The following is an 11,332-nucleotide window of genomic DNA, read 5'->3' as shown; positions in this document are numbered from 1 at the left end:
ACTGTGTTATATATGTTTTTAAAAAAAATTATGGAGCAACCCTCGTACACTCGGTGCATGAATCAAAGGGTAGGATCTCCAGCCCGTGAAGTCAGCCCGTATGGTATCCAACATTGGACATCTATCTATGAGGTGGGCAGTGGTTTCCCCTTCTCCACCACACAGTCTACAGTCCGGGTCGTCTCTGAGATTTAGATTTCTCATATGAGAATTGACCCTGGCGTGCCCGGTAAGTAAACCAATTACCATCCGGAGTTCTTCCTTGGGCAATTTGGCTAATTCCACCGTGAGTTTTGAACATGTGAATTGAACGAAGTGTTTCGTTTGCTCACATGAGAACGTACCCTGCCAATTTAGGCGGGATCTGTTGCTGAGCCAAGTAGCTAATCGGTTCTTGACTCGTGAATATTCAATTGGTATGTATGGTTCTGGACCCTCTATTGCATCGTGTGCAGCCAATTTTGCCGCCCCGTCTGCCAGGTCATGCCCCCGAATACCAGTATGAGATTTGATCCAAACCACCCTAAGGTTGTTCGTTTCAGAAATGCGCTGGAGTGCCTCGTAACAGTTCATAGCCAAGCCATTTTGCATCTTAATATTCTTAAGATCAGTTATGGCTCCCAAACTATCTGTGAAGATAGCTATATTTCCCCGTACTGGGTCCCCCAGTATTTTGTATGCACAATGAATAATTCCAGATATTTCCGCCTGTTTGACTGTTGTTGTTTGTCCCAGGGGAAATGAATAGGTGAGGTTCTCTGCTTCACAGTAGAAGCCGCATCCACTACCTGTTTCTCTGACTGAACCATCAGTGAAAAAGGAGTTTTGTGCCCATTGTTTTTGCTGGAAGAATTCATTGAGACTTTTTGTTATAATAATCTCGAAACTCCTATCGAAATTGTAGGAGGTCGTAATTAGTTTGTCAGAAGGAGCCCCCAAAATCTTGTCAATATTGAAAAGATTTGTTAGGGCATCATCATGCAAATTTCTAGGACTTGTCCTAGTCTTTATTTCCATTCTCAATCTATAGGCCGTTTTCATTGCTTCAGACTCTATAAAGTCTTCCAGCCTTGGTAGACCCAAGAGAACGTCAAGAGAAGCTTGGGGGGTTGTTTTCATAGCCCCCGTGACACACAAGCTTGCTACTCGCTGTAGGTGGTTTAGCTTTTTTCTGGCACTAGCAGTCGCGGTGCCAGTCCACCAGATAAAAGATCCATATGCGAGCATGGGCTTGACAACAGCTGTGTATAGCCAAAGGAGGCATTTAGGGGATAGACCCCAAACTTTACCAATGGCAGACCTACAGCACCAAAAGACTTTCAGGCATTTCTTGACTCTGTACTCAATGTGGCTTCGCCATGTAAGTTTTGAGTCAAGCATAACACCCAAGTACTTTACATGATCTCTTTTTTCGATCCTTGAACCGAACAGAGTTGGGTTCCTAAAACCGTGGAGGTTTCTGTTCTTTGTGAAGATCATGAGTTCCGATTTTGCCGGGTTTACCCTGAGTCCCACCTCCAGACACCATTGTTCGACCAGCTTAACTGCTGACTGGGTTCTGTCTGATAGAGTACTCAGGAATTTTCCCCTACAAATTATGCTGAGATCATCCGCATACCCAATCGCCTGGTAGCCATTTTCGTGAAGTCTCTTTAGGAGTCCATTCACTACTAATAGCCAAAGGAGAGGTGACAGCACTCCGCCTTGGGGAGTCCCCCTCGTTGCATGCACTATCACCTCATCCCCCCGATTCCGAAAGGTTATGGTTCTGTTCATTAGCATCGAATTAATCCATTTTTGGATCATTTGGTTTGCACCAATTTCTCTTACACTTTTATTTATGGCTTCAAAGGATACATTATCGAATGCTCCTTCAATATCCATAAACGTATTGACCATGAATTCCTTGTCCAAGAGTGTTTTCTCGGCCATGGATACAATTTTGTGGAGAGCCGTTTCGGTTGATTTACCCTGCTGGAAGGCGTGCTGACTACCATGCAGGTCACCCGAAGCCTCCAATATTTCCCTTAGATACCTTTCGATCAGCCGTTCTAATCCCTTTAAAAGGAAAGAGGAAAGACTGATTGGTCTAAAGGATTTCGGCGACGTATAGTCATCTTTTCCTATTTTTGGAATAAAAGTTACTTTTACATTTTGCCATGAGCTGGGGACGTATCCCAGAAGTATCGAGGACTTGTATATGGATACAATTATATCTCCGATAATATCCCATGTTTTTTGTAAAAGCACTGGGTATATCTCGTCTAGGCCTGGCGATTTGAATGGGCCAAAAGATGAGATGGCCCATTCCACCCTCCTGGGAGATACGAGATTTTCGATGAAAGCGTCAACATATGCGTTTTGGACTGGCTCCAAGATTTCTTGGGCTGGCAACGCATGTGTTACATTTTCAGGGAAGTGCGTATCAAGTAGGAGCTATTATAGTATATAAAATATAACAGTTATTTGCATGTCGCCAATTAATTACACCGCATAATTTCATAACTGTTTTCGATTCAACGAACTTTGATTATGCACGAATATGATGATAACAAAATTTGGCGGCGTTTGTTTCAAGGTAAAAGAGAATTTGAATCTTTTACGTTACTCAGATTAGTTCGAACCGTTTTTCGAAGTATTTGATAATAATAGAGTATTATTTTCTTTTGCAAATCCTTCCATTGTTCCGTTTACGAGAAAAGATAAGCTCCTCATAATCGCTTCATACTTAAAACGTTCAGCACTTTTTCTATATCAATGTAAGATACATTAGGTATTAGAACAAAAAATGAATACATTTTCCATGAATATTTTCATTTAGTAGATTAGTAAAACAATTTGGGATTTGTTTAAACCTACCCGAGGAATTATTATTTTTTTTTTCATTACAATTTTTCATATTCGTCCCGATCAGGGTTATTAGATTTGAGATTGAATTTGACAAATCAACGAATTATTTCTATAAATCATGAATTGAGATGATGCTTTCAAATCAAATAAATCATTTATTTGAATCTTAAAAATTTGATTTGAATAATACTTACAAAAAATCATACACGTTGTGTGACACCTTTTTATGCGTTTATAATTTTCAACATATTTGATTCACGATTTCATGGTTTATTCTGAACAAAATCAGAAAATTTCATGATAACTCAATTACGGAGATTTTACTCTTGTAAGTTTTCTCGGTTTTTGTTTTCAATTTTTTTCGCTATAGTTTCGATGTACTATATTATTTCAGTTGGTAAATTGAAACGCCTTTGAAAGATTCGCCGCGTTAAATACGAGAAAGAGGTGATCTTGTAAGTGATGAAATTCGTCATCAAGCCCTTTCTATTGAATATCTGATTCAATTTTATTCAACGCTGTGCGAGTCTTCAAAATGTGAAAATGTTCCTAAAATATTCATTATGAAATTGAAAAAAATTTGAAAATGTTTGACTGAAAATGTTTGACTGAAAAAAAAAAAAAAAATAAAGAGTCCTACGGGAGTAAAACGAACTTTTCGGCACATTGGTAGTTGCGAATTTTATAAAGCAAGTGCAAAATAATATTTGTTGCATAAAGTTCGAGACCAAAAAATATGTTCTTGGCATTGAAATATTCTTTAATTTAATAGCACAAGTACCCGAGAAAAGATTTTTCACACTTTCATGATGAACCCATTTGTACGACATTTGAAAGTATTCTATTTTCTAACAAAACACTATAAAAAATATGTCTGACGTTAATTTTGCCATAAAAATTATTTTTGAAACACTCTTCTCATAACTAAAGTCACAAAAAAATTGGATTTTTGTATGTCTGTATGCTACTTTAATGGCGTAAAACTTTGCACAGGTTATTTTTTCACAAAAAAAATAACATTCGGAGGGTTTGGAGAAATTTCAATCAAAATTAAGAGTACCTCTCATACAAAATATTCGTTTTTGAGCCAAAAATTGAAAACTTACCTCCAATATTGTCTCGGAGGGCATCTGGAAAAAACATTTTCTAAAGATTTTTTGGCATGCTGAAGCCGAATTTTTGAGTTTCAGGTAAAAAAAATCAGGGGTTAAGGGGTTATGACCCCTGACCCCCTAGGGGGTGAGGGGAGTTGAAGGGCAGCTGACCCAAAAAATTCCTCTCATCATTCTGAACAACTTTGTAGAACATAATTGTTTGATCCGAATTCGGTTTTCTCGTGCCAAAAAACCCTCCAATAGATATTTTTAAGTGTTTAAGTCTTATGATTCCTATTCCTCGCGACCCCCAATCATCCTGTACAGTCAGATATTAAATAACTTTTTTTTGGGGGGGGGGGGAGTTGTCGTGTTAACAAATTTTAAGATAACGTACAACGTACCACGTGGAACAGACCCACAACAACCATGCTCACAACGGCCTGATTCGGGTTCTCTGACCTCAGAAACGTCCAGATAACATGTTTTTGAGAGGTCGTAAATTTTGACCCATTGCAATACGAAAAAGTAAAATCATTCCAATTGAAATATCATAAATATTCCTCGATAAATCCAAAACAACATCAGAAAGTAAGAAGTCGTTTCACAAATTTCACCAAATTCCCCACACACGATGTGTGTGGTTAGTTCACAATGGCTTGTGAATTGTCAATGATGATGACATTTGAAATATTTCCAAAATAAACTAAACAACGTGCACGCTACATTTAAGCAAATTGCAAACAAATAAACAATGGTTCGAGTAAAATACAGGTATTGACATTATTCATATTTTTAATTGTGAGAGCAAGTGTTTTACGATTAAATGTGTTTTTTTATGCAGATATGTGGTGGTCAAAATTGAGCCGCAAACATCAGTTACCGGCAGTGTTTCATTTTCAGATAGCGCACTTTATTCGTCCATAGCAAAGTCGGTGTTAAAATACTACGGTGACTTGGGAGCGGCATCAATACGATTTGGATTGAAGTGCAAATACTGTAACGATCAGACAAGGATTGCAATCATTCGTGTTAAACATAGAATTCATCGATTTGTAACCAGTATACTGCCAATGACATCAGTTGTAAGGATCTTTCTATACTTTCTAAATGCACTCACACTGCTCATATGAAAAAATAATGAATTTTTTGTTTGTTTCGATTTCCAGCTGGGTGAACATATCGTCAAATATCGCATTCTGTACAATGGTGCTACAATTATGCAGTGCAACAAATTCATTGTCGAATTCCAAAAGAAGTATTTGGATCAACAAGTGGCCACAATCGTATCGGCCAATCAAAGAAATAAACTAGTCAAAAATGTTATGGAAATTTCAACAGTTACACGATAGTTGTTTTACACCTTTTTGGTAATAACATTCGATTTTAAGCAGTTTATAAGTTTTAATTTTAAATGTTAAATAAAAGAAATTGATGAAAAACAACAAATTTAAGAGTAAAACCAAAATTCAAATTTATTATTATGAGCGCTCGACAATTGACAATACTTTTCTTGTGACATTTTCATAAGCAATGGTTTCTACACTGGCGATCATTCCTATAAAAGTTACTCTTTTTAATAGGGTTAAAGCAAGGCAGTACAACGGTTGTCAAAGTGACATCACTAATGAGTAAAAAAACAAAATCAGAAAGAAAACAAATGAAAAAGTGGATAAATGAGGAAAATTTGACGCATTGAAATACTTTTCATAAAAAAGTAAGCAATTTTACGATTCATAATAAAAAATTGTGCCTTTTTACTCTAGTGTAATAGATTATACAATATTCATACAATCAATTGATTCAGTTTCATTTATTTCGATTGTGATCTTTTTTTGTTTATTTTGCCGCTTTCAACAACGAAGAAAGTCAATAGAAATTCAGATTACTGTAACTGGTACGTTTGTGTTTATTTTATCATAGTTTATTTATCCACATTTAAATTCAACTAAATCATCAATTAAACTGTTAATTGAAATGTTTTAAAATTCATATTTTTAGAATAAAATGGGCTCATCCAATTCAACGTCACAAAATGTTGATAAAAGTCTCCGTAAGAACCGACTCTTTAAACAATCATTGAAGAAATTGCACATCGATAGAAATAAAACTGGAGACGTCTCATTTAACGTAAATTCAGAGATAATTTATGCTCATCGATGCATTTTAGCTGCGCTAAGTTCCAAACATAAAGATCAATTTTACGGTATTTTTGCATACGAAGACAATATTAAGGTGGCAGATGTAACGGCAACAGATTTCGACAATTTTTTGAAGTTTTTCTATTGCAATAAATTTACTGTGAACGAAATAAGTATTGAACCGGTTCTGAAGTTGTTAAAACAATCATTTGCCGATGACTTTGCAGACTTATTTGAAAAAATTCTTTTATTTCGAATGAATAAGACGAATCTGCACTTTATCTATCGGATGGCTATTACATACGAACTAATCAATCTAAAGGAAATATGCAAGAAAGAAATAAGCATTGAAACCATGGCAATCACTGATTCATTTATTAATTGTACTCACGAGGTTCTTATTCATATTTTGAAAATCAATTCGTTGAATTACAAAGAGATGAAAATTTTTGATGCATGTATCGCTTGGGCAAGAAACTCGTGCTTAAAAAAGAATAAAGACGATACAAAAGCGGAAAATTTACGCACAGAATTGGGCGATGCTATTTATCAAATTCGATTTTGTTCCATGTCCATCGAAGAATTTACCAATATACATAGAAAGTATCCAGGATTTTTCTTGCCAGATGAAACCAATGAAATATTTTATTCAATTGCAAATGTAAAAGATCAAAAATCACACCGATTTATTCAAACGCCACGGGTTCCTTGCGTTGGATATAAGTCAGTTATAAAAAGGAATGATTGTGCGTACTTTTCGAATCCAATAGTCGCACAACTATCGAAAAAACTGTATTTGGATAGAAACGAAACAGGAGATATTATATTCATCGTGCACTCGAAAAAGATTTATGCTCACCGGTGCGTCTTGGCAGCACTAAGCCCCAAATATGAAACACAGTTCTACGGTTCACTACCAGACAAAGATGTTATTACAGTGGACGGTGTATCATCAGCCGCTTTCGAAGAGTTTTTACAATTTTTCTATTTGGATGAACTAACTATGTCAATCGAAAATATTGGGGATGTTTTATATTTGGCACAGCAATCACTCGTCGACGATTTAGTTAAGGAATGTCAGAAGTTTTTATTGGACATAATAGCCGTAGGAAATGTTTGCCGATTCTATAAATTGGCCATTTTCCACAATTTGGAAATCGTTAGGGAATTTTGTGAACAGACAATTAGTTTGAATGCTAAGAAAGTCTTTGTAACTGACGATTTTATGACCTGTGATCGCAATACACTCATCAGTATTTTAAAACTGCATTCATTGGACTGCGAAGAAATGAAAATCTTCGATGCATGTATTTCGTGGGCTAAGGCTTGCTGTAAGGCTCAAAATAATGACGATGGAAATATTGACAATTTACGTGCTGAATTGGGCGATGCTCTATATCAAATTCGTTTTTCTTTTATCAAAATCGAAGAATTTGCAAAATTACATAAAACATTCGAAGGACTTTTCTCACCAGATGAATCAAATGAACTATTTTATCTATTTGGTAAATTGAACGAATTTAGTCCAAAGAAATTTAACCAAACACGTCGATCAATAGCGTCACTTACTCTTCAATGTGATCGAACGATTACTGAATTGGACACTGAAATTAACCGTACTAGGACAGCACAGACCAGATTTACCTGCAACGTCGGAATTAGTTTGGAAGGACTTATCCTTTTTGGTATCTATGATACAGATTTTATAAGTGAAGTGGTGATAAACAAGACTGTAAAAATGTATAATAATAATAATCATAATTTAGAATACCTCGCACTAACATTTACTACCAAAGTAGACAAAAAAAGATTAGACAAAGAAATTGTGATTAAATTTAAAGATTCCATCACTTTCAAAGCGTATGAGAAAGTTGATATTGTTATATCTTATTATTGTTGTAATTCTAATTATCATTCATTTCAATTGGCAAATAATGTTGAATTGAATGACAAGATAGTGGTTATTTTTGAAGGTAATGGGAGGGATCCTACAAAATGCTTATTATTCAAATTACTTTACTAGATTCAGATACGTAAATGAAAAAGCCTAGTAACTAATATTTAATTAATAAATTTGTTTTTAATACCCAATGTAAAGTTTTCCTCCGTTCCGAAAAAGGCATTTTTACAGCTCATTTATCGATAAAGAAGCAATATTTTGATTAAAGAAAACTGTTAAAATTGTATGAAAATAAATATGAGATTTTGTTATGTCATTTCATTTTGTCTTCAACTATTCAAGTATCCCTAATTTAAAAAAAGTCTCAATACTTTTAAAATAGTGAAAAGAAATGCATGACATCTTTATTAAAACGAATACAAGCGAAAAGAAACTATTGGCATTCGTATGACATATTGAACTGGTGATAACGCATTGATAATAATTGGTCGTCAATATGAATGTAATTGTACGTCAACAACAAAAAAATGATTACGAAATAAACACTGAAATTGGGCATGTATTGGAGTAATTCCGTTTGAATACAGGAGTATTTAACGAATGAACGTCAACAAATACTTCAAGACTCCAAAAACTGCACTGTATATAAATAAAGTTATCAAAGGTCATTACAGTAATGCCGGTTCAATGTGTTCACAAAACTCTGTTTTCTGCTCTCAAACCAAACGATATCTTAGAATTGAATTTTGTTTATCGTCGATAAATCAAAAGAACGTGATTTTATGTTTGAAATGAGCATCGTTTATCAAATTATATATGATCAAATCGAAATGATGATGATCACTTATTGACGGTCTCACAGTAGCTATTCATTTGAAAAACATCAAAATAACAAAACCCGAACTTGTTTATGTCAATTGATATGGAAATATTCAATCAATTTGCGTTGACCATTACGGTACTAATGTTCATATTCTGGCCAAAATTCCATTAAATCATTTGTCAGAATTTGCATAATTGATATTTGACTGAAAATAAAAGAAAATGTCTAAAGTGTATTTTGTTGGTGTTGATGTCGGTACAGGCAGTTGTCGTGCTGCTTTGATTGATTCAACAGGTCACGTACATGAGGTGCATGTCAGAGAGACAAAAACATGGAATCCTCTTCCCGATCACTATGAACAGTCATCCGAAGACATTTGGAGTGGAATTTGCGAATGTGTTCAGGTGTCCATTGGAATTAATTATCTCTGTCGTTTCAGTTAATTAATAAATCCATTTCTCAATACGAATAGATTGTTACTCGCAATTATCCAAAAGAAAAAGTGTCTGGAATTGGTTTTGATGCCACTTGTTCGTTGGTTGCGCTTGATAAAAATGATAAACCATTGTCCGTAAGTACAACGGGTGATAATAATCAAAATATCATTTTATGGATGGATCATCGTGCTGAAAAAGAGGCCGACCAAATAAATGCCACCAAACATGAGCTCTTGAAATGTGTGGGCGGCAAAGTGTCATTGGAAATGGAAATACCGAAAGTGATGTGGTTGAAAAGCAATTTAAATGAGAAATGTTGGTCAAAATTGGGAAAACTATTTGATTTGCCCGATTTTCTCACATGGAAATGTACGGGAGATGATACACGATCATTGTGCTCAATTGTTTGCAAATGGAATTATGATGGATTCAATCAGACGTGGTCACGAGATTTTTTCAAAACACTCGGAATCGAAGAGTTGTGTGCAAATGATTTTGCAATTTTGGGCAGAAATGTTACAACGCCCGGTGCAACAATCGGTAATGGATTGAATGAAGCTGCTGCTCGTGATTTGGGATTGAATGTGGGTACACCGGTGGCCGGCAGCATGATTGATGCACATGCGGGTGCTTTATGCTTGTTGGGATGTCATGCAGATGGTATTGATGAAGCAATCTCATCAAAAATGGCATTAATATGTGGTACATCATCTTGTCACATGTCTGTACAGAAAGAGCTCATTTGGCCTAGTGGTATGGAAAAGTGTGAACTAAAAATATATTTCGGCTGCAAATGATTAACTTGATTTTTTTTTTGTTTTGTTCAGGCATTTGGGGCCCATACATAGACGCAATTTTTCCTGGATTTTATTTACATGAAGGTGGCCAAAGTGCAACCGGCATTCTATTGGACTATATTGTTAAAAGTCATCCATCCTATAAAGATGCAATGGAAAATGCTGGAACATTGTATATACACTACACTATTGTTATTATATTTTACTTTTTGAACATAACATTTTATGTGAATTTTAGACATGTCTTCGAATATCTCAATCAACAATTGGTCCGGATGGCTGAAGCACAGAAATTGAGCAGTGTTCATTATCTAACAAAAGATTTTCATGTTTGGCCCGATTTTCATGGGAATCGGTCACCATTGGGCGATCCAACGATTAAAGGAATGATTTGCGGCCTAACAATATCATCGACCGTTGATAATTTGGCACTTACCTATCTTGGATTTGTTCAAGCACTCTCTGTGAGACATTCAACATTTTCTGTTTTTCGATTGATAGTCCTTTTTACTAAATCAAACCTATGTGTTTCAGTATGGTACCCGTCACATTTTGGATCAATTAAAAGATAGCGGCCGCAAACCATTTCATTCGCTATTAATCTGTGGCGGATTGCGCAAGAATCAATTGTTTGTGGAAACGCATGCAGAAGCGTGTGTAATGCCCGTATTGATACCGGATGAAGGTGAAATGGTCCTTGTTGGATCGGCAATGTTGGCAGCGTGTGCGGCTAAAGTGTTCCCATCGCTTGAGGTTGCCTCAAAAGAAATGGCCAGTCGATGTGAGGTGGTTTGGCCAAATCCAGCACTTCGTGATTATCACGAACGAAAATACAAAATTTTCCGACAAATGATTACGGATCAAATGAAATACAAAGAAATCATGCTCTTATAATTATGAAATATTCCCTTTTCGGAATATCTACTATATTGAATCGGTATATGTGTTTTATTTTTAATTAGTAATGTCAAATAAAAATGATTGAAATCAATTTAAATATTATGACTAATCGCTTTCTTCGGATGAGCTATTCTTGCTTTTTTTTTGTTCCAGCTTGTTGGGCCCACCATTTGTTCGTATATTCGCGCTGAGCGTGCAGCTTACCGGTATCATATAGATATGGGCGAACGATGAAGCCTGACCATACGACATTTGGTTGAGTATTTTTATTGCGACATCCGCGTCTTCTTCTGATATGAAAACTACGATCCCATATGATTTACGGCCGTGCTTCCGACTTTCGCGAATGATCGGTTTGATTGCCGTCCAAGCGTTTGTCAGTTCTTCATC

At 35.7% G+C, this 11,332-nt stretch overlaps 2 protein-coding genes across 4 annotated transcripts; both read left to right on the top strand.

Annotated features, from left to right (window-relative positions):
- Positions 1–4,634: 4,634 nt before the first annotated feature.
- Positions 4,635–8,450, top strand: LOC116347411. Of its 3 annotated transcripts, XM_031777988.1 has the most exons (5): positions 4,635–4,718; positions 4,789–5,029; positions 5,114–5,314; positions 5,528–5,661; positions 5,810–5,841. In XM_031777988.1, exons 1-3 carry the CDS (start codon positions 4,699–4,701, stop codon positions 5,294–5,296), a joined length of 444 nt encoding a protein of 147 aa, XP_031633848.1. In that variant the 5' UTR covers positions 4,635–4,698; the 3' UTR covers positions 5,297–5,314; positions 5,528–5,661; positions 5,810–5,841. The 3 variants fall into 3 exon arrangements, with proteins under 3 accessions (XP_031633848.1, XP_031633847.1, XP_031633846.1); XM_031777987.1 differs by having other exon boundaries at positions 5,114–5,661; XM_031777986.1 differs by lacking the exons at positions 4,635–4,718; positions 4,789–5,029; positions 5,114–5,314 and adding an exon at positions 5,946–8,450 and having other exon boundaries at positions 5,319–5,661.
- A 462-nt stretch (positions 8,451–8,912) lies between these two features.
- On the top strand, positions 8,913–11,044 carry LOC116347412 (FGGY carbohydrate kinase domain-containing protein). Its single transcript, XM_031777989.1, has 5 exons — positions 8,913–9,212; positions 9,281–9,998; positions 10,073–10,214; positions 10,281–10,506; positions 10,577–11,044. The coding sequence occupies exons 1-5, from the start codon at positions 9,030–9,032 to the stop codon at positions 10,934–10,936; spliced, it is 1,629 nt and encodes a 542-aa protein (XP_031633849.1). The 5' UTR covers positions 8,913–9,029; the 3' UTR covers positions 10,937–11,044.
- The last annotated feature ends 288 nt before the right edge of the window (positions 11,045–11,332 follow it).

This window comes from Contarinia nasturtii, unplaced genomic scaffold (genome assembly GCF_009176525.2).
Source record: "Contarinia nasturtii isolate CC-2019 unplaced genomic scaffold, AAFC_CNas_1.1 Cnas_scaffold_1879, whole genome shotgun sequence".
NCBI classification, from domain to species: Eukaryota; Metazoa; Arthropoda; class Insecta; order Diptera; family Cecidomyiidae; genus Contarinia; species Contarinia nasturtii.
The sequence above is the reverse complement of the archived record's forward strand: the minus strand, read 5'-3'. Positions and strand labels throughout refer to the sequence as shown.